Source organism: Sardina pilchardus, chromosome 22, assembly GCF_963854185.1.
Source record: "Sardina pilchardus chromosome 22, fSarPil1.1, whole genome shotgun sequence".
NCBI classification, from domain to species: domain Eukaryota; kingdom Metazoa; phylum Chordata; class Actinopteri; order Clupeiformes; family Clupeidae; genus Sardina; species Sardina pilchardus.
In genome coordinates, this window is record NC_085015.1 from 22,693,138 (window position 1) to 22,716,022 (window position 22,885).

The window sequence follows — 22,885 nt, forward strand, 5'->3', positions numbered from 1 at the left end:
CAGTACTGTTATTTTTTGGTTGGTAAATATTTATTGTTCTTAGCTTTTATATTCTAAAATTAAATAAAACAAGAATACAGTGAATTGATAAAAATAGCATATTACAATTTAGGTTGTAGGTTTACACATTTTAGACCGATAATAAACTAAATTTACTCTGATTAAACATTTCAGATTACCAACATTAAAATACAATCAACCTGATAAAATACAAACTGTAACTTTTCGCAGTTCATACCATAAAAGAACAATACACTTTTGAAAAAATGTTAGTAGTAGCGAAATAAAAATGACCCAAGTGCTCTGATAAACAGTCATGTTATGTTTTCAGTCTGTAGTCATGGTGGGTATTCATTCAGAGGTTTATAAATGGCATTAACTATTTCTATCTAAACACAATGCTTGTGGTTTGTAGCTCTCTTGTGTAAAAATGAGTGCTTGATCATTGCACTTGCCACCACTGTACCATGGTTCCTATAAGATAAACTTAAACACATACACACTCTCGGACTATAAGAATAATAATATTGTGCACATATATTTTCTCATGTTACACAGCATTGTAAAACACTCTGAGGTCAACAGTTTGCTGTACTCGAGCATGCCCTGTGTTTTACAGCCTGGCCACTGGTAAAGTCTAAAATATCTGAGGTATCTCTATATTAGAGGGGCATTTCCGGTGTATGAGGCTTTCAGCCTATTTCGATCTGCCCTCAGTTGAACCAGTGGTATATAGTAGCTCCAACAGAATGGGACTACCTAGTGGCTACAGCGTTAAAATGAATTAGTCCACAGCAACCTTGTATGTTCTTCATTCACGCAACATAGGAGGACGTAACAAAGAGATTAAAATCAAGGTTAACAATAATTGTACAGTAACATTGTTTTCTATGTTAAGGTCCCGGTTCCGGTTTGTTTTTTAACCAAGTGGGAATGCCAAATATGTTTTAGCTCTGGATCCCCTTTACAGATGGAATGAACGTTGATGTAGACATTCTTATAAAGATTAAGATTAAAATTAGGAGGGGAATGGAGGAAGACAAATGGACAGCAAAGGCAGAACTTCAGATAAATCCCTCCCACTATGGGCAAAGGAATGGTAACTAAATAGTTTTCAGTGAAAAGCTGGGGAATGAATGCAGGAACCAACACAGAATCTCTGCTTCCCCTGCAGATTTAAACACACGTGACAGAAGTAGACCACCCTAAACCTTGACAAGCATAGTGCATGGGGTCTTTCAAATGAGGCACTCTTAAGAGAACAAATCACAGTGTCTATAGCCTCGCACATTAGTATCACCTTACTTTCAGACCCATCTCTTCTCTTAGTTGACAAGTAAAGTGCAAAGGTGCAATGAAACCTCACCACTGCTCTCTAAGATGGCAGGGTGGCTACTCCTGAATCAATGGATCCAAACCACACATAAAAACACGCATGTTAACAAACAAAACCAATAATTACCTGATATTAAAAATATTAAATGACATGTAGCAGTACAATACAGTGTTGTGCGGGGGGGGGGGGGGGGGGTTGGGGGGCGAAGGGAGGGGGGTGGTGTTGGACTGTTTTAACCTTTGCCCTTTCAAGTTTCAAAATCCTCGAGCCCGATCAGGACGATCTTGGCGGTGTTCTGGAAGAGGGCGGCGCGGTTCTGCTGCTCGCCCTTCTTCACCCAGTGGCCGTAGATGCGGAAGGCGCAGCCGTCGATGAGCTTGCGCACGCCCCGCAGCGAGTACGGGTCCCTGGCCAGGATGTCGCGCGTCACCGGCCTGCTGCGCACGTAGCGGAAGCGGACGCGGATGGCGGCCAGTACGGTCAAGATCAGAACCTGGTGGCACAGCAGCGCAATGGAGTCAGTCTCACATCAGGCACACAACACATCCACACTACGCCATTCATCATACACGGTCTGAGCATATTAACATGCTAACATACCAACTACTACACTAGCTGGACAAACAGTGGTAATCTACAGGCCTGATAGAGTTCAGGCGTGGTGCCTGAATTCAGGCTTGAGCTCGGCCATGTACAATGTCAAGAAAGGCCATTCTCTATATTCTCATATATCTTTGAATGTATTAGATCATTTCAGGCACAGATAATTTCCTGTCTATCAGCCCGGAAGGTCACTGCCTTTTCCTCTTTATTACCTTCATGTTCAATTCTGTTTCAATGGAAGGAACCAATGGATCAGAGATTTGATGCAAAACATAAACCTGGAGAACAGCTAAGTGAAAATCCAGCTGTGCTTCAGAGCATGGTTCCATTGCTCCAGTTCCATCACACGCCACAGTACAAAGAATATTCATCTTAATTAACCTCTCCCTCTCTCTTGGTCATACAGGCACACCTAAATGATTAGCGTTAGTGATTGCGCCCCTAACGCTGATTAACGTGCTAACGGGAACTCACCCTAAACGTTTTCCTCGGGCTGAAGAGCCGCACATCCCTCTGGTACAGGCGAAAGAATGGGTGAGCCAAAGCCTGCCCTGCGGTCAGCCGCTGTATGGGGTCCACAACCAGCAACCTGGAGATCTGGGTGGAGGGAGGGGGAGCAACACACAAACAAGTCGGTACTTTACCTCTGATTCGTTGTGCTGGCTGGTCTGTGTTGTTTATGATTATGAAAACAAAGCAATGGTGGAAAAATAGTATGCAATATAAAACATGTAAAATAAAAACTGCCTGAAAAAGACTGGCCGGTAAAACATAACAAATTGAAAGATTAGAAAAGTGCAAGGTCTAACCTAAGCTAATTAAATAACTAGGCAACATGAATTTCCTAAATTCAAGACCATGGACAAAACCTTGCGCAAACACTCATTTTCCCTCACGGTTTCCTTTCTCAACTATCTTGCTCTCCTGACAGACTAATGGCTGAAATATCTCTATCAATACCCTGTGAATTTCTGAGAGAATCAGGTAGCTGCTACGGCTCATACCAGATCCTTGACGGTATCTGAGCGGTCGTCCCACTCAGGCGACGTGAACTGATAGCGGCCCTCCATGATCATCCGCAGCATCAGCATCTGCTTGCGGTGCCAGAAGGGCGGAGACCCTGCCAGCAGTGTGAAGAGGATCACCCCACAGGCCCAGCTGGGGGGAAACAAACACACAAACATGGAGATTTAGACACCAATGAGGTTACTAAAAGTCTGCAAAAAAAAAATATATGTAAAAAAAAACATTTCAGTAGTTTTCCGTAGTTTTCAGTAGTGAGAGCAGAGAATGGCAAGTTTGGCTTAGTAGCTGGCCATGGTCCTGGGATGACAATAGCAGAGATCACATGTGAGTGATGTCCGCTAACTCCCCCTATGGATGAGGGATAATGTAGTAGAGCTTAGAATGAATAGTGAAATGGAGGAGCAGAGGAGGAGGTGGGAGGCTTTGCAACTCAAGCATGGCATAAAGGGCAGTGAGGAGGGTTTTATAACCTACGACCGGAAGTGGGGTGAGTGATGCCTGTCAATCAATCCTATTGGCTCCTCCAGAACTTTGTTTAGAAAACAATGTTAAGCATGCAATGAGATTTTTCAAAGGCTAAGAGCAACTGATAAAACAATTAACAACACGTTTAAACTAAAGGCAACATATTATATTTAAAAATGTTAAATATCAAACTTCTATGATCCGAAATAAAAACACAGAACTCACAGGTCAACCTCCTTCCCGTATCCAGGGTGGGTCTCATCCATGGAACATTTCAGGATTTCGGGGGCCAGGTAACCAGGGGTCCCACAGAGCTCTGATCAGAACAGTCAAAGGTCACTTTAACCGCCGTTAATCTAATATCTATCCAGCAACAGTAGCGCACCACGTTGGCAGTTGATGCAAACCTATATTAGCCAACTTTCCTTTATGACTGTCTGTCCATCATATCGATTAACGTACAGAAAAGAAGCAAGGATTTCTTTGTACGTAGACTCAAATATGTACCGTGTATCATCTCCAAAAAGCCATAGACATAATGTACACATTTACTGTGATGGCAGTCTAGTGCCGGTGTTGACTTCCATCCAATGCCACTCACCTCTGAGCTGCTCAGAGGGCTGTAGCTGCACTGAGAAGCCAAAGTCGGAGAGTTTGATGTGCCCTTGGTTGTCCAGGAGGATGTTCTCCGGTTTCAAGTCTCGGTGGATGATGTTGAGGGAATGGAGATACTGCACGGCCTCCAGCAGAGCACGCATCATGCTCCTGATACACAACAACAACTGTCTGAGTGCCCACCAGTGGACTGGACCATACAAAGTTCAGTCAGTGACTCAAATGATTAAGTCTGTGTCCGTAGAAGGATTAACAACTACTTATATAAATACCTGGAACTTGAATAGCCATACAACCCAAAACTGGTCTTACCTGGTTTCTTTCTCACTAAGGGTCACTTTTTCAGTCAGATAGTCGAACAGCTCTCCTCTTCTCATACTGTGAATAGCACAAGTCCACATGAAGTTACGTTATGCACATGTAATCCTCCTAGATGAAGTGCATAAAACTTTCTTGGAGATGCTGAATATTATATAATATAATGTAAATATGTGGCATGTGAGTATACAATATACTTACAGGTCAAATACTAGAAATATGAAGGTCGCTGACTCATAGGAATCAATCAGCGTAACTATGGGACGGAAGAGAGTAACATTAACTGACAGACACAGTGCAAATCTGACGCTAAAAGGTTCCTAACACCAGCAGTGCTTACTGATGGAAGGGTGTCCTTTGATAATGTTGAGAACGTGGATCTCCTTCAGAGTAGAGTTTTTCACTTCATCCAGTTGCTGTTCAGTCATCTTCTCAGCAGTGATCTCAATGATTTTCACAGCCAGCTCCTGCCCCGTCTGCTTGCGGATGCACCGGCGCACCACACTGCTGACACCCCTGAAAAAATTAGCCATTCTTTTGTAAACATCACTCACCTTTCCTTTCCTGGACCATACAAGGCAAGGCAAGGCAAGGCAACTTTATTTATATAGCGCATTTAGTACAGCAGGGCAACCCAATGTGCTTCACAAAGATAAAGGAACAACAAAAAAAACAACATAGAAATATAAAACCAAGGAGAAAGATAAAAAAATAAATGGGAAATAAAATGTAGAAAAAGACATGCAAGACTCCACAGTTGAATCAATACCCCAGAGAAAATACTTATACTACACGTACACACTATCGCACTTTACATCAAGGTTAATGTAGCATATGGGCCATACGGGATAATAGGATAGAAAGCTGTTTTAAACACTAACCTGCCAATCACTTCCTTGGGATCATACTTCTGGTAAAACTCCTTTGCTCCTGCCCAGTCAGGCAGCTCGTCTCCAATCACGATATCACGAGTCATGATGGTAGTCTAATTTAGAGAAGATGTAAAACACACATTATATTGCTTCACTTATTCGCCATAGTCTAAGCGACTGTTATTCTCTTGAGAACATGGCACAACCGGGCACAACACGTTTCAAATGTTACACTGGCTAACGTAGTAGATAAGTTAGCTGAAGGGAGAGCTGTCACTTTTGACTCGATCACCACGCAGGACTTTATTTTGCAACACAACCAGTCCAAAATGCATATTTGACATCCGTCTAGCGATAGGAAGAATGCGTGGTGTTTGCTTAATCAACTGTACTCACTCTGATGGATGTATGGATTGTTGTACCTTGAGAGCTCTAGCGGCCTTGCGCAAAGCAGCTAACACAAACTAGCTAGGACAGCTAGTTCCGAAAGCAAACATCCATATTTGCAACCTAGCTATGCAAGTTGAGTGCCCCTAAATTACCGCGTCCAATACCGCAGAACTGAAATTGTTTTCAGGGTTGTAAAGAAAGGCATGATTTCGGTCTCTGCAATCCAAGAACAACTAAACGAGAGGAACTGGCTAGGTAACAGTAGGACGTTAGCTTCCTCAGCCACTTTAGTAAACACGATGACGCTGTAGTTCCTCTTTTTTTTGCCTGATGGGAAGCCTCAACCAAGTTCAATGCATTGCTGCCATCAAGAGGATAGGATGGAATGGAGCTCGATGTTCTTGGTTCTATTGCATGTAATGTAAAAGGTATGAACATTGTTTACATGTACAAATTTAGGTTATGGATTCAATATGAATGGCAATAATTAATATTTGTAATATCATAGGAAGGAATAATAATTAGGTTATCATAATTTAGTTGCTATATTGAGAACGTTCAATTTGAGTAAGTGATAAGCCTCTGGCCTCATTCTTCTACACCTTTTGGGGTGAGGGACTCTTCACACAGCATTAATGATTCCCAGTATATGTATGTATGTGTGTGTGTGTATACAGTATGTGTGTGTGTGTGTGTGTGTGTGTGTGTGTGTGTGTGTGTGTGTGTGTAAAATATAGTGAAACTAGAATAGTCCCTCTAGTGACAAGTGAGGGTGTTTCTGTGAAAGGTGTAAAAACAAAATACGATTGTGACGCATTAAGAGCAAACCATTTAATTCATGGTTGAAAATAAAAACATTTTATTAATCAATAAAAGAACAATCCCAGATTGCCAGCAAATTCATCAAAAGAAAACCAAATAAAAGTAAACTGTACAACTAAATCCAAAGCAAAGGTAAAAGGGCTTTGTGATACATGTCACGCATACAAGAGAGCACACACACACACACACACACACACACACACACACACACACACACACACACACACATATAGGTTCAGAGACAACCTTTCACACGGCAAACATGTAGGGAAAACATAAAAATATTTACAGAACATGACAAACAGAAGTTCTCAGGGCACACAAACGTTTGAGAAAAAAAAAAAAAAAAAGAACAGGGCTTTGGAGTATGTAGCTATGCAAGTACAAGTGCCACCGAATTTTGTTCACCCATTCTTTTTTACCCCCAAAACAATGCTTCACATCAAACCCACTTCTAAACATTCGAAAGATTTCACTTACCTCCACTCAACCCCCACCTCCCCTCCCCTCTCCTCCCCTCCCTCCCATTCCTTGACAGATCCAATTTATCTACACAACTATTTTGAGTCAATAATCTCTCTTTTTCTTCTTTCATTTTGAGATTTTGAAAAAAAAAAAAAGAATGTTGTTAACATTAATCTTGCATATTTATTTGTAAATGGCATCAGACACACATTAAGGTATGCTGCATGGCTCCGTTGTGGATAGTGAGAGAGTGCAAGGGCTACAGAGACTAATAAGGTAAAAGTGAGAACCAACAGTTATAGCAGATTAGACATTCATATCAGTGCTATTTAATACATCTTCGTTCCTCAGAACTCCATCTAGAGCGTGGATTATGGAAGAAAACAAACTCTACCAGCCTTGGGGAGAAATCAAATTTGCTGCAGTAACAAGCATCACCCGAACGGTTAGGGGTACATGCGAACCTTCGTCAAGCTGGCGTATTTGACCCCCCCACCAACAAGCACAGGAAACAAAGATTGTAGTGTTTTGGTGAGAGATACGAGCGCTCCCTAAATGCAAGTGTGCTTGTAAAAACAAAGACATTAGGAGACACAAGAGTTTGTTTCACTCAATACCGGTTGAAACAGAAAAGCGTCAAGCGACACAGAGCTGTAATTCTGAAAGAAATTGATGACTGCATGTAAACTAAAAATCTGTCGAGAGAGCTACGTATATGCGAATGAAGAAAAAGTTGAACTTTCACTGTTCTAAGTCCATCCTCAGTGCTTCAAATCGTATAATAACTAGCTTCCCAACTAGATGCAACTGTTCCAAAGACAGCTAAAATTGTCCAGTGTGTATGTATATGTGTGCTTCTGTATGACTACATGTATGTATGTCTACATGTATGTATGTCTACATGTATGTGTGTGCGTGTGTGCGTGTGTGTGTGTGTGTGTGTGTGTCCATGCTGCCTTTGGGCACAGTGACAATTGAGTGCGCAGCCCTCTACACCGTTGAGTGCTGAAAAAGAAAAACATTACTGTTGAAGACACAGCGGATTCCAAATCAGCCAGATCGGCGCAGATGCTAAGCCTGTATAGTGAGTCCTCGGGGACCATTCCAAGCAGAGAGAGGGCTAGTGTCTGTATGTGTATGTGTGTGTGTGTGTGTGTGTGTGTGTGTGTGTGTGTGTGTGTGTGTGTGTATATATATGTGTGTGCGTATATGTGTGTGTACATGTGTGTGTGTATGGCGCTGAAGGACTTCCTTATCACATTGGTGACCTTCTGCAAGAACAGCCACCCTCAGCTGTCATGTGCGAGGGAGAGATGTTATGAGATGCGCCTCAGCCAGAGCCGTTCTTTCCGGGAATGCAAATTGAATGCTAAGCTAGCCTGCCCCCGACTCACTCGAATTCAGGCGAGGTCCATGAGCGAATGCAATGTGACCGTGGAAGCTTGCCAGGCAGAACGTGCCCTTTGGTTGGCAGCAGAAGGCTCTCCAGGAAGATAGACATCTTGGTGCCAACGAGCGATATAAAGTTGGCTTTCGCAGCGCTGAAGTGCAGAGTACACAAGCTGATTAATCCATTTTTGTATCAGTGTCCGTCATTGACATCGACCTTCAAAATGAAAATACTGGGCACTGTGAGGCCCTGATCTGAACAAACCGTCCTTCTCCCATCCTTGCCCTTGCCGTCATGGGGGTTCCTGGTTAAATGTTGCTGAATCTCTACAAGGGAGGGGTCTACACACACGCACACACAAGACACCCTGTCGAGATACTGTCCAGTGGTGAGAAGAAATAAAACTGTCAGGTTGAAGTGCACGCTCACCTGTGGGTGGCGCTGCATTGAGTGTCCAGCAAGTGGGGTCCTTTGAGACAGAGGAAGTACCCCACACGCAGTACAACCTTTGGTTACAACTGGCAAGACAGGTTTAATACGAGTGTCCCCATTTCAGGCTTGGTCGGCCCACCCCGCCCCATCACCTCCCTACCCGAATCGCAACATCCAAGATCTTTCAACCATCAAAATGACCCTCTATGGGGGGTCCGTCATCCTCAAAAAAAATCACCTCAACTCGAATCGTTCAGCAACAGGGCTGAATCCCTCTCCATAACTTGGCAAAAGATTCTAACGATGCATCTATACTGTCGAACAACATCTCTGCACAGAGCAGAGGGCTTTTTTTTGTTGTTGTTGGCTAATAGTTCTTCTGGAATAGACATCAATCTCTTCCTTTCTCTGTATGATAAAAATGACCATCCATGTGTCCTGATAAGCCAAAGGACTTGGCCTACACAGGGTTGTTAACCAAGAAGTACTCAGTCACCATGCTGTTCTTTGCCATCTCTTTTTTTTTCCATCAAAATGCAAAAAAAGGATTCAAAAAAAGAACATGAGAACGAGTACTCAAAGCACTTCTTCCTCAACACCGTGTTTCAGAAAAAAAAGGAAAAGAAAAAACTAATGCAGGAAGAGTCATGAACATCACTAATTTTTTTTCTCTCTTCTCTCCAGAATCCTCTCAAAGAACAACAAAAAAAGAAAGACACTTTTTTCTTTTGCCTTGTTAAAAACCTTGATTTTTTTTTTGGAGTAATTTTCATGTGTTTTTTTTTTTCTTTTACGTTTTCGCAAAAAAGGAAAAAAGGCAGCGACTTTCCCGTCTCTCTCGCTCTCGTCTTATTTTTCTCGACTTCTTCACTTCTTCTTGTCCTTCTGCTTCTTGTCCGGCTTGCTGCGGCTCTGCTCGGCGGCGGCCAGGCTGCTGCGCGGCACGACCAGCACGCTCCCGTCGGGGCCGTACTGCAGCGCGTACTCGCTGGCCGGGTACGGCCGCCCGTGCTCGTCCCGCAGCTGGGAGAACACCTCCTGGTAGAGGCTCTGCACCTTCTGCTTCATCTGCCGGATGGAGCGCAGGAACTCCATCTTCTCCTTCAGCAGCCGCGCCTTGTCGCGCCGCAGGTCCTGCACGCCGTGCTCCAGGTTGAGGATGGTGTCCAGCTTGCGCTTGCGGCAGTTCTGCGCCGCCATCTTGTTCTTGCCGCGCCGGCGGATGTCGCGGATGAGCGCCAGCTGCGCCTCGCTGAGGTGGTGCTTGGCCAGCAGCTCGTTGAACTCCTCCACCGGCAGGTTGATGATCTTCTCGTTGGAGAAGGGGATCTTCATGGAGCGGGCGCGCCGCTCGTCGCGGCTGGCGTGCTTGTCGAGGAACTCGCGCGGCGGCTGGAGCTTGGAGTGGTGGTGGTGGTGGCCGTTGCCGAGCGACTTGCTGTCGCGGCCCGTCTTCTTGCCGCCCGAGCCGGGCGGCGGCGAGTGGTGGTCGGGGTAGGACGAGGGCGAGCCCAGCGGCAGGTTGTACGTGTGGTTGTGGTTGACGTTGTCCAGCTGGGGCAGGCTGCCGAACTGCGACGGGTCCTGGTAGCTCATGCGGCACAGCTTGCTGTACTCGGGCTGGTAGCCGCCCACCGCGCCCTCCTCCATCTCGGCGCCGGCGGCCTCCTCCGAGTCGGTGCTGTAGCCCACCGCGCCCTCCTCGGAGAACGTCGCCGACGTGGACGAGGACGAGGCGGCCGACGAGCACGAGGTCTCCGAGTTGCTGGGCGACGCCGGGCTGTGGCTGGAGTCCAGCGACAGGCCCGAGTCGGAGTCCAGCTCGTCCTCCAGCTGCGACGCCTGCGCCTGGCTGAAGCCCTCCACCATGGCCAGGTCCAGCAGGCTGATCTCGTCCAGCATGGACTCCTCCAGCAGGCTGCTGAACGGGTCGGCCGTGAGGTTGGTGGTGCTGTTGAGCGGCGGCGGCGCGAACAGGCCCGTCAGGTTGGTGGCGCCGAAGCTGGAGTTGACGTTGGACGAGTTGCTGGAGGACAGGCGGAGCAGCGCGGACGGAGGGCGCAGCGCCGCGGCGGGGTCCAGCTCCGGGCTGAAGAGCGTGGGGAAGTCCTGGCTGCAGCTGGGGAGGGACGCCTGGTGGAGGCTGACGTCCTGGTTGATGAGGTTGGAGCGCGCCGGGTCCAAGCCGACCAGGGGGCCCGATCGGTCGCCACTACTGCTGCCACTGCTGCTAGATGAAGCCTGGCTGCTGGTGTACGAGCCCTCGGCCGTGCTGTTCACTTCCATGTCCTTCAGAGGGAAAAATTAAAAAAAAAAAAAAAAAATCAGATCAGCAAACACGAATATAGAAAACATTCTTTCCACCGCAGCTCTCAGCAACAAGACCAGTAGGTAACCACAAGCTGGCACGTGGAGAGCCTTCAGGTGCAAAATGGCTGCCGTGCCTCACCAAGGTGGGTGCTACACGTTGGAAGAGGTCGAAGTGAGGCTCACCACTTCACTGAAAACTGCGAATACCTACACTATATAAATGCAATATTTCATTGATGTTATTTTTAAGTAGATACTTAGATGTTTAAGTGATTTACAGAGACAAATTGCAGGGACAGTCCACCTTGACCAACTGAGGTTGCTGCTGAGAATCAAACCCACAAAGGCACTCTCTTCCTTAACCACAACCCCACCACCACCACCACCACCACCCATGAATAAATCTGACTGGGCACCGACCTGATATGGACTGACCTGCAGTTCCATGATGGCCATGATGTCCTGCCACTGCTGCTCCAAGTCCAGTTGCGGCTCGGCCTGAGGCAGGACGGGCAGCAAGGCCAGGCCCTGTGAGGTGGACGGGGCCTCCTCGCTCGAGTCACTCAGCTCGGAAGTGCCAGCTGGGCTTTGGAACTAGAGGACAGGCAGAAACGAGAGGGTTTTAGATTAACTGCGCGAAGCATCAAGAGCTAGCAACACCTCATTTGGAAAGCTTCTCTTCCTGGCTCACCACTTAAAGATTAGCTGAATTAAAGCTTTTCTGTGGTAGTGGTAGTGGTGGTAGGTTTTTTTTTTTGTTGTTGCAATCTAACACTGGGGCAGTTAAGTTGTATGTGTTTTTAATTTAACACTGGCTAAATCCCTGCTGGTCTATGAGGAGTTTTACCTCCGACTCTTCTCCGAACGGGAAGGTGGCCTCCAGAAGTCTGAGGCACTCCTGGAGGGACAGAGAGGTCTGAGTGCCCAGGCTGGGGAGCTGAGAGAGCAAATAACCCAGATCAGGTCAGCGCGTCTCCGCAAGGTCCAAGTGCACACCAGATTAGTGTATATCTCGACCACTCTGCTGCTCAGTAGGAGTTAAAGACAGCTGTGTTGTCCTTATACTAAATATACACTAAATAGGCTACTGCAGAGTGCTTCACAGAGTTATGTGCAGTGCACCATACTATGAAATGTAATCCACTGCAGTCAGATGGCTGCCCCTCCCAGAGATACGTACACTGCAGTACAGCCCGTTTTTAAGCAAATGCCAGTGCTGGGTGGGGAGAGGGGGGAGGGGGGTGGGTACTCGAGGGCTCACCTGGTCAGGTATGCTCTCGCCGGTCTCGCCATCCACTGGAGTCAGCGGCTGGTCCTCGCCCAGGTTGAGGCCGTTCCTCCAGGTCTCGGGGTGCTCCTCGCTGCTGCCGCCGTCGTCGCCGTCCTTCTCGTCCTCGTTGTGCTTCTCCGCCTCGCTCTCCTTCAGCCGGCTGCTGTAGTTGAACACCTCCCGCCCCGCGCCAAGGTCAATGTCTTGCCTCCACAGGATGTCGATCAGGTCAATGTCCTGTGAATGTACATGTATGCACATGAATGAGAATGAATGAATTAATGAATGCATGAATGAATGAATGCATGCATGCTTGCATCAACCTCACCCATATCAGGGCTCAGACAGCTGGCTTAATAGGTCGTCATAACAAAGGACAGTCTGTCCTTGACTAAAAGAAACCCTGGAAAGGCGTGACTATAGATTGATCATGTGATCACTAACACAAACAAAGCCCACCAGCAGTTATGTCCCTTGAGCCATGCCCTGATCAGCCTACCAGATTAGGTTCCAAGGCATTAAGAATCGAACCGAGACATGTGAGAAAGGATCAGAATTTCTCTCCATCTTAACTTCTAATCACCTGACAAGATAATAAATCTATAATGACTCGCCGTAACGGGAAAGGCATGTTAAGTGGCCACGCTTCCTGTAACTTGACCCTTTGACCTTGGCACTGCCAAGTTAGGATGCTGTTAAAATTAAAAAATCTGTCTTCCTCTCAACCAATCAGAGGAAGAAACAATGGCACTAGGTGTGGTGGTGTGTGGTGTGTGTGCTGTGCCATACCTCCTTGGTGAGGTCATCGTTGTTGTTCTCCCGCTCGCTCGGCTGCTCCTGGCTGTCCTCGGGGGCCACCGCTCCCAGGCTGTCCTCTCCGCCGTGGCTGTAGGTGGACTCCGACGCTCCGCTGCCCCCCCTCATGGTGGAGGCCTCGGGGTTGTTCACATCCTCCAGACCGCCGCCATTGTCCAGGGTAATGCTGGGGCTCGACTGGCCGGCAGCGGACACCACCGTCTCCGGGTCGCGGTGCACCAGCCAGGCGCTGACCTCGGTGGTGGGCACGCGCAGGTGATCCAGGGAGCGCACCTGGTTCAGCAGCCGGCGCGTGGCGAAGAAGTGATCCAGGTCCACACTCTTGGGATGGATGCCATAGCCGTCCAGTGTGTTGCGGAGGTTGTGGAACTGCGTCTGGGTGTAGGCCGAGCTGGGGCCCAGGATGATCTCGCGCAGTGGGGGCAGCTGATTGTTCAGGTAGGTGTCCACGTCCACCCGCACCCCAATGAGACTCAGTAGGATGGTGAACTGAATCAGGCCCTCTGTGAAGTACTTTTTCAGGTAAAGCATTTCTTAGCAAAGCACCAAAAAAATGAAAGTAAAAATAAAAATAAAACAAAATAAAAAAAAAAAAAACCACACACTAGAGTCAAACCCACAGGCCGGCTATGGTTGTTCTTTCACTTGACAGTCCAAATGAAAAATGAAAGATAGCATTCAAACATGAGGGACGAACGAATGCAAAACAACCAACGGGATTCCCTTATTTGAACTTCCTGTAGAGAGCCAATGAGACACAGATTCTTGGCAGTAATTTCTCTGCTATTCTCAATGCACTCCTTTCAAAGAAATTCAAAAGAGTGGTCGTATTCCAAAGCCCGTAGGTAGTCCTCTGTCCAATGACCTCTTCCAAGCCTGCAGGGAGAAACAAAGAAATGTTGACACACCTGATCAGAAACAGCTAAAGAGGATCAATGAGAAAAAGCAACTTAATAACCGTGATTAGGCTACTTATGGTGGAGATGATGACAGAATATAACCACAGAAGTTATGAGGCAACTGCCACCTTCAAATGCATACTCCACGTCTTAGCCATATATACCCATTTAACAATGACTAAATATAGCTCGAATTCGTCAGTTGCTATTAACTGCACTCCAGCTACAGAAATGCTGGGAAAAGAAATACAGGACACTTTATTATTGGTTTGCATAACTAGCTTAACTGGTCTGGTCTGTCATCCGTTGTCGAAAAGCAAATGGTCACTAAAAACTTAAGATAATATAGCATGCTTAACCAGTTACACGATTCCTCCCACCCATCTGGTGAGTCCCATCCCAGCAAAAATCTGCCCGTGGTCTTAAATAGGTTAACCATCTCTTCGTTTTTAAAACAAACACGTAACTGTAGAAAATGCGTTCATGGCTGCATTTAATACATTACAGATAGAGATTACAGACACTATTCTGGCTTATGAAGACTATTTTATCTCACCATTCTAGGACCACAAAGCACGAACACTTGCCAAACAACCAGGAAGTATTGATCCCGCACACTTCCGCTATCGGCACCCAACATCCTCAGTAGCAACAAGTGGTGTAACTGTGACTGACAGCCCAAGCAGCCATCCTCAACACGGGGATAGAATTACTCTGCCGGCTTGTTATATATTCCATCCAATAGGAAAATACGAGGGGCGGAACGATGGGGGTACAACATCGCCTTTACAGATAATAAACCAAGTTTAAATAGCAAATGCAGCTAAATATTTCTCCATTATTAACATTTCTCAAACGATTTCACTGCCAGTGAAGCATGATACAAGCTTAAGCATAATCTATCCACATATCTATACCACAGAATCAGCGGCCACGCTAGCTATCTACCGAGCAGGCTAACCGGCCGGTGGTGCTCGTGCTAGCCTGCAAGCTTGCTGCTTTAAATTCTATTTTCACACTTCTGTATAACGAGTTAGAACGGAATTATTAAGCTTCATGTATCTTATCACCTGAAATGACAATTACGAAATCCAACAGATATGTCTTTTGCTCTCCACGTTATCCACAGCGTTATTTGTCGTATTTCGCTTTGAATGGCCCACCATGACTTGCAAAATTTCCACCCAACTAGCTTGCTAGCTACTATCGCTAGTTTAATACAGACGAGCATGTTTTAAAGCACGCATGCGTAGAACTTTCTAGGGCGCGAGTTGGGTGAGATCATTGAATGGGGGAAATCCCAATCCTTCTTGCAAGCTCAACCTACAAGATGTAACCTAACATAGGCTACTGTAAACAAATAGGCTACAACCTATTATGAAACAGCGTTTAAGTTTAAGTAATAAACAAGTTTGCTTTTGTGTGAGAACTGATTTCATGATATTTGATGATAGAATTGCAGGCAATTCCATATCATTATCCAGGCATTTACAAAACAGAGCTATAAAATAATATTCAAATGATAGCCTAAACCTCAGCCTGATCATTTTCAGCTAAAAAAAACTGTTGTACAGTAACTAAATTATTTCAGAAAGATTGAACAAAACAAATGTCATGCCACAGACCCATGCCTATCTACAATGCTTGACAACAAGTAGCCTATGCCTAATAACTCAGTTATAAGACTAATGGTGTGGCCTGCAGGTTTCAAATTAATTCATTTTGAGTAATGTTGATCAGTTTAATACATTTTAATACATCACATAATACTTAATATTCATGTATCAGATAAAGAATATATATATCTATGGCTAAAGAATTGGGGGTGCATGTCTTGGTTGGATGGTAGACATAGGGCCTACGTCTGGGTTATGCCACAGATCACCCTGACTTGCTACATTGTTGACACAATGACTCAAGGAACTTCTGCTACATTGACTTTCCTTTTTTAAAACAAAAATCCCATCTGTTTTCTTTAAGTTAAATTCACTCACTGGACTTGCTCCCTGGTAATGCTGTAAGGTGCACTACTGCATCACCACCACTAGATGGCAGTATGGCATCATATCTAAAAGTGGTTCACAATAGTGCTACATTTCAGTACATGAATTTGTGTTCAGAAAATGATTCCGTTTTGGTAGATCTTATTCTGTCAAGTGTTGTGATAAGCAATTCAACTTTTATGCTACTTTGTTAGTGGCTTGATTTTGAAGAAATATTTATGATGCATGTATCACTAAAAAAGTAGGCCCACGACAAGGTCTCAGTGCTTCAGTGACCGATCATGGGAGGAATAGAGGTGTTTTCCCCCATCTCTCTCTCACACACACACACACACACACACACACACACACACACACTCTCTCTCTCTCTCTCTCTCTCTCTCTCTCTCTCTCTCTCTCTCTCTCTCTCTCTCTCTCTCTCTCTCTCTCTCTCTCACACACACACACACACACACACACACACACACACACACACACACACACACACACACACACACACACACACACACACACACACACACAGAAAGACACAAAGACAGACACACATATGATATTAGGCCTATTGATCTATTAACAAAGGGAAAATCATTCTAGTGGTCAGTTTAAGTAACATTTAGCAAGTGTATGTTAAACATCTTATTAATGCCTCAGAGAAACACTTAATAGAAACAGTAGGCCTATAGGGATTTGGGAGGAGTAATCCAATATCTGTCAGAATAACTACGACCCGAGGTCTGATATTACACTTACATTTTTTCGTTTAGCAGACACTTTTATCCAAAGCAACTTAGCGAAAGAATAACATTCCAGATGAAACCTTAGTTAGGAATTACTACTTCTACCATTTCTATCTTTTACTATAATGCCGACATTTTAAGTAGGCTACTGTAAGGGTAATAGGAGGAGAAAGTGGTAGAGGAAGGAGGTCTAGGAGGGAGATAGGGAAGTGCATGGTGGTGACATTCTACTATCTGGGCATCTGCACGTCTGCGTTTTTCTTTTAAAAGAGTAGTTCTCTTTTCTCAGAAAAACTTTTATCAAGAAAAATACCACGAAATCAGCACTCACATGGTAATCATCTCTGGGATGCATGGAAAACATGGATGAGGCTAAACTTAATAGAAAAGTCACAGCTCATCTCTGTTAAAGCCACTCCGTGTGATTATGTAATAAGAAAAGTTTAAGCTTCCATTCATCATTTATCTGTCGTAACGTAGCCTAACTCTTAAATAACTCGATCTAGAGGGAGACTATGTATGGCTAACCATTAGTTTGATTTGAAAGCACCCATGACCTTGGAAGTGATCACCCCACACAGGCTACTGGGTGAAGGAGGATGCTACCCTGATAATATGCCCATACTGAAGCATTATGTGACAAATTGTAAGAACATTTCATCTTTACAAATGAGCCCCAAAATGGCATTGCAACATGGATCATTCCTTGGTAGGGTATTCCAATCCAGATAAAATTATATGACAACAGATAGACGAAACAATACATATAGATTTCATTTCACTGTTTAACAGTTCCAGCTGCCAGTTCCAACATTGCATATCCAGCTGTGGCTGAAGTTGATGAAGTCATGATTATGAACAGGTATCACGTTTCTAAATTACATCCGAGTGATAAATCATTTACATATTGGTGTCAATGTAGTTCGTCTTGGCAGTATGTCTAAATGATAAATGGGGGAAAAAATATTGTAGCCTACTTTCTGCGTTTTGACTAAAGTAACACTTGGAAATATAACGATGTAAAATAATAGGCTCGCCTAACCTAAATCACGTTTAGGTTTGGGTGAAATTGTCTATCCTAAAAATGCAACCCGAGGCAACACGCTCGCTCATCCTGTTGATTGCCTTCCTCCCAATGCATGTTACAGCTTTAAATCTGATCGACACAGACTTGTGCCACGTTACGCTACGGTGCATTTTGTTCAAAATCCGTCCGCTTTAATTTCTCGGTATGGGGACTAAAGAACTGTCTTTCCTAAGAGCGCTGAAGTACTTTTAGAGGAAGAACAACCAATATACTTAGATATCTTCTGTTGATCACAGTTTCCTTTAAACATAAAACCCCGGCAGATTTTATGAAGAGGCATAGCTAATTTTGCAGAAACGCCGTTTCCATCCACGCAAATAGAATAATGGGAGAGAAATGAGAAGGAAAACAAAAGCGAAGCGAATTCTTGATTACGAAAATGAAGAAGACGAGGAAGAGGACCAAAAACTGGATGCCATATGTGTAAGATAATTCAAATTACCAAGTATTTACTGTCTGTTGTAGATATATTTCTGTCATTCATATCTGAATATAGAAAGTATGTTTGGTCACTGAACGGTAATTATTACACCAACTAACTGTCCAACAGCACGGTCTCCAGAAACGAAGAAAACAAATGTATCCTGCCAAAGAGAAAGCAGAGGAAAATTCATCCTCCGCTGCGGGGCTCCAGAAGTTCAACATTGGGGTTTGGGCTTTTTTTCCTTAACCATGCAAACATATCGTAGACTAATTGTTGGTGTGAAGGCAACCTCAGTGTAGCAGAAATTACCCCGAGATGATCGCCTAGCCTCCGTGCGTGTTTGGTGAGCCCACCATCATTGCTTACTGTAACGGGGACTCAGACAGGGACTCCAAGCACCAAAGCGACACAATGTGCGTTTGCATTTTAGCGGATCAAGGCAGCAGCCATGCCTCACCAGTAATGGAGAACAATGGGGCAGCATGGTATACTTTGCATTTTAGCGCCTAAATCTAATGCAACCTGTGTCCTGCAATCAAATACTACTTAGGTTTGTTGACTATTTTTTTATTATTATTATTTTGCTGCGTTGATATGGGAGCATTTTTTTTATGTCACCAGAATCCTTTCGTGAAAGTTTCTTTCAAATTAGTTTTTAAAAGTAATATTTTTAGCTGATTATCCACTCCATGATTGCTGTCAATTCCGATGCCTATGTTACAGTATATTGCACGACGCATGATGACATTTCTCCTGTTATTCAAAACCCAGATCTCACTGTGTCTTGTTTTCTGATGCATATGCCTCACCATGCTGTTACCATTGTCATAATGAAATAATCAGTAGTTTCTGTCCATTTAGGCCTCTGAGATTGATGGGGCCCCAGCCGATCACCTCACAGACAGCGTCTCCTCTCCTGAGGTAAGTGGGGCCCAAGATGCACCTGCTATGCAGGTGTGGGTGACAGAAGACCACACCCCTGTCATGATTGATAGATGTGAGCATTTTAACTTGTCCTCACGGAAGTGCTCTCCTCGTGTCTCAGGAAGCCGACTACTTGCAGTCCTACTCCAAGATGGAGCTCATTGCCATGGTACTGTGCATGCAGAGGGAGATGGAGAACTTGAAGGAGCAAATTCGGTGCCTTACAGGTATGGACAAGACGATTTCCAAGTGACTGGTTCGCCATTTCAGATGTGACTTTCGCATTTTTTAATTTGTAAACAGCTTTTATAACCTTGGACATTTTCTTTTTTTTTCCATGTCCCTAATAAACTAAACAGCTTGTGGGAAGCTTGCCAGACATCTTGAGGCCCTGATTGAAAAGACCCAGATGTGGTCAAATAGGGACAGCAAGACCTCTGTCCCAGCGGCTCCCAGCATGGCTAGTGTCCCAGTACAGATAGATACCACTGTCCCAACCCTGCTGACTACCCCGGCTGCCCTGAATGGACAATGGCCGAAGCAGGAGAGCCCATCCCAGAAGCTACAGGACTCTCCTCACAGGACCAGACTATTCACAGAGGTATCATTACTCAATGACTACTCCTCTTTCCAGTGGTCTGCAGTTCGGTTCAGTTGAAATAGCTGTTTATAGAGCCAGTCTGTTTAGTGATTCAGTGCATCTTCAGCTTACACCAGTGGGCTGGTATTACTGAACGTCTGTTTAGTTATTCCATGCTGTCCATCTTCAGCTTACACTAACGTATCATATAATACAACATATTAACAAAAATACCTTATCCTTTCTCCTCACTATTGTGAGTAACACTTGCTCAATATCACAACTCGTTCAATATCACATCTTGCACCTGTGCTCCAGATATGATTATCATGTCAGCCATAACTTCCCCCTTGGCCGAGTTAAAAGAAATATATCTTTTCCCCTTTTTTGCCCCGCCTTGATTGTTCTGTCTGCCGGCTGGCATTCTCAGTTTATCACCCCCGAGTTGTTGGAGAGGTGCAACACCGGCACCACGGCTCAGAAGCTGACCAATGACCTGCTGCGGGGGCTCTATGAGCGGGACTGCCTGGCCTCACACTCCATCTCCGGCGTGGTGTACAACAAGAGAGGCCAGCCCAAGCCGGCGCTGCCCACCGAGGAGGTGCAGGCCATCCTGAGTAAGTGCCTTAACATGCACTTAACATGCACTTGTAAGCTCTATGGTGTTTTTTGCCCCCAACGGCACCTTCCAGGCAGCACAGCCTAAAAGGCAATACCCTATTCCTAACTTTAACCCCCTCAACCCTCATCCTACCCCTAAACTGAGGGGAGTAGTGCCTTGAAGGCAGTGCTGCCTGAAAGGCACCATCGAGGGCATATAATACCAAAGACCCTCTTGTAAGCACATTGAGTCTGTGTATACCATATGAGTGCTATATTAATAAGCTTGAATTGAATTGAATTGTTTTGTAAGTCATGGATAAAAGTGATTGCTAAATGAATGCATGTAATTGTTCTGCTCCCGGTCTTCATGTATTTGTTTACTCTCCATATTTGTTTGAATGAAGTATTTAGTGGACATATTTGTCTTTCCACTGATTAACCTTCTTAAACCCATGTGAATATTTTGCATGTGAGGATATAGGTAGAGGTTTAATTACACCACAGTAAACACTAATGAAACATGATGCAAAGCTGCGTGTTGCTCCTAAAGCTCCGAGTGCCTCAATTAGTTTGCTTTGGGAAACGTGAGGAGGAAGAAGTCAGCTCGTGGCTCTCACAGTCGATGATTTCCCATGCTTCTGTTGCCCCCGTTCACAGGGACCGTCCAGTACTTCTTTCCTGGGAAGACGGACGCAGAGATCAAGGGCTATATCCGGCAGAAGCTGCAGAACGAGGCGAAGCGTCTGAGGAAGAAGCCCTCTCCTTCAGACCACGAGGACTCCAGGGGTCCCGGTCTGACCGGTCCCAGAGCGAGCAGTGTTAGCGTGAGTGTTGCTGGGCAGAGGCCGAGCGTCGATTGATAAAATTGGTTTTTAAGTGTCCCGTGTTCTCTAGGTGGTAGCCCCGAAGAAATGTTTATGTGCCTACACTCTCCTTAATAAAGTCACAGTCAAAAACCTAAAGCCGTCTTTGGACCGCGCGCGGCGCGACTGTGATGTTATTGAAGTCAGAGCGGTGGTCCTGTGCAGTTACAAAAGTCTTCATTTTTGCATTCACCTTGGCCTATGGCTGGATAAAGCCCAGCCAACAATAGACGTAGAGTTGAATGTCGTCTGTAAAACGTTTCATTTTTGATAATATTTTCTATTTAAGAGATTAATGGACATGTAATAAATGTAAAAGACTGTCGTGTGTGAAAGCCACGTTAGAACCAGTGACAGTCACACATGCATTGTATTTTCAATGTATTTCTTATTTGGCAGTGTACTCAGATGTACTCTCATGGTCCCAGACGAAACTAGCTTTATGTTTGTAGTTCTTTTATAATTAAATAACATAAAACAAACAAACTCTCCGTTTCCGACTCTATTTATAGCCCTTGTCCATTTCAGCTCTGCAGCAGCAGCAACAGCAGCAGCGACACTGGTATCCCATACGGTCAGAGAAAGCCAATCTCAACGTGTATAATAACTCGAGGATTTTCCTCGGTGCATGTGTTTGTCGCTGCGCTTGGGCGAGAGAGAGAGAGGGGGGGGGGGGGGGGGGGGGGGGGTAAGAGTGGGTGAATGGCCGAGGTTCAGCAGGGTAGAGTAGCGACTGGAGGACAGAAAAGGAGTGGCTTGCTGCACAAGGGGAACGCGGCGGGGGGAAACAATGCCGACTGCATGCGCTAATCAATGGCTGGGCCACACACAGGCGGGAGTGACAGCAGCAGGGGTGCACGGTCAGTTGTCTTGGCAACCCCAGCCTTCTGGGCCGCCGCAGCGCCGGGTCTCACCCTGGCGAGCGCCAGCGAACATCTGCCCACTGCGGGGATGGAGGGAATTGTGGGAGATGAATTGAGAGGGGAGGGAGGGAGGAGAGAGAGGTGTGTGTGTGTGTGTGTATGTGTGTGTGTGGGGGGGGGGGGTGGCGGGGAGGAGGATGGGGATAGGGATGGGGGGTTGAATAATTACCAGCACCGCCCAATAAGAGGGAGGGAATTTGTTTATAATCACCAGTTCCTACGGGTGATTTGACAAATGTCTGGACCTCACTTGCATCATCCTGCTCTCTTGCTCTCCCACTCTCTCTCTCTCTCTCTCTTTCCCTCTCTCCTTTCTTCCTGAAATGGTTTCTGTCACCGAGAGCTGGGCCTGCCTGGACTGATGGATGACTGGATGAATGGATGGAGATAGAAAAATGAGAAATGGGAGATGGAGGGGAAAAAAACCAAAGGGATGGGTGTGACAGGCGGCATAAATTAGGCCCCCCAACAGTGCTGCAAGAGGAGCGCGGCGTAATTAACAAATCTGTGCAGGTTGAATGTCACCCACTGCACGAAAGGCGCGTCCTTTCCTCTGTCAGCCAAAGCTGTTTATAACGACAACATGATAGGTGGGTTTCACAGACAGGGGGCAGACTCTTTGGGAGACGCTGTCGTCTTAAGAAACAACACGCCCGACAAAAACTGAATTTAATCACGCTTTTGTTTAAAACTTGACATAACGCAAAAAGGA

At 45.5% G+C, this 22,885-nt stretch overlaps 3 protein-coding genes across 8 annotated transcripts; 1 reads left to right on the plus strand and 2 right to left on the minus strand.

The window, feature by feature from the left end:
• Nucleotides 1–14: 14 nt before the first annotated feature.
• Nucleotides 15–5,940, minus strand: phkg2 (phosphorylase kinase, gamma 2 (testis)). Of its 2 annotated transcripts, none has more exons than XM_062526186.1 (10): nt 5,658–5,940; nt 5,245–5,348; nt 4,704–4,879; nt 4,565–4,619; nt 4,358–4,423; nt 4,032–4,195; nt 3,656–3,746; nt 2,944–3,097; nt 2,414–2,536; nt 15–1,829 (listed from the first exon to the last, which is right to left on the minus strand). In XM_062526186.1, exons 2-10 carry the CDS (start codon nt 5,337–5,339, stop codon nt 1,584–1,586), a joined length of 1,170 nt encoding a protein of 389 aa, XP_062382170.1. In that variant the 5' UTR covers nt 5,340–5,348; nt 5,658–5,940; the 3' UTR covers nt 15–1,583. The 2 variants fall into 2 exon arrangements, with proteins under 2 accessions (XP_062382170.1, XP_062382169.1); XM_062526185.1 differs by having other exon boundaries at nt 5,632–5,940.
• A 1,864-nt stretch (nt 5,941–7,804) lies between these two features.
• On the minus strand, nt 7,805–15,234 carry nfe2l1b (nfe2 like bZIP transcription factor 1b). 5 transcript variants are annotated; one of them, XM_062525660.1, is made up of 6 exons: nt 15,100–15,234; nt 13,104–14,006; nt 12,306–12,551; nt 11,892–11,981; nt 11,480–11,638; nt 7,805–11,023 (listed from the first exon to the last, which is right to left on the minus strand). In XM_062525660.1, the coding sequence occupies exons 2-6, from the start codon at nt 13,659–13,661 to the stop codon at nt 9,602–9,604; spliced, it is 2,475 nt and encodes an 824-aa protein (XP_062381644.1). In that variant the 5' UTR covers nt 13,662–14,006; nt 15,100–15,234; the 3' UTR covers nt 7,805–9,601. The 5 variants fall into 5 exon arrangements, with proteins under 5 accessions (XP_062381644.1, XP_062381641.1, XP_062381642.1 ...); XM_062525657.1 differs by having other exon boundaries at nt 11,465–11,638; XM_062525658.1 differs by lacking the exon at nt 15,100–15,234 and adding an exon at nt 14,586–14,697 and having other exon boundaries at nt 11,465–11,638.
• Nucleotides 15,235–17,801: 2,567 nt separating this feature from the next.
• si:ch211-194k22.8 (uncharacterized) lies at nt 17,802–21,731 on the plus strand. The gene is made up of 7 exons (XM_062525663.1): nt 17,802–18,279; nt 18,407–18,505; nt 19,142–19,201; nt 19,326–19,431; nt 19,564–19,805; nt 20,215–20,401; nt 21,045–21,731. Exons 1-7 carry the CDS (start codon nt 18,193–18,195, stop codon nt 21,245–21,247), a joined length of 984 nt encoding a protein of 327 aa, XP_062381647.1. The 5' UTR covers nt 17,802–18,192; the 3' UTR covers nt 21,248–21,731.
• Nucleotides 21,732–22,885: the final 1,154 nt, after the last annotated feature.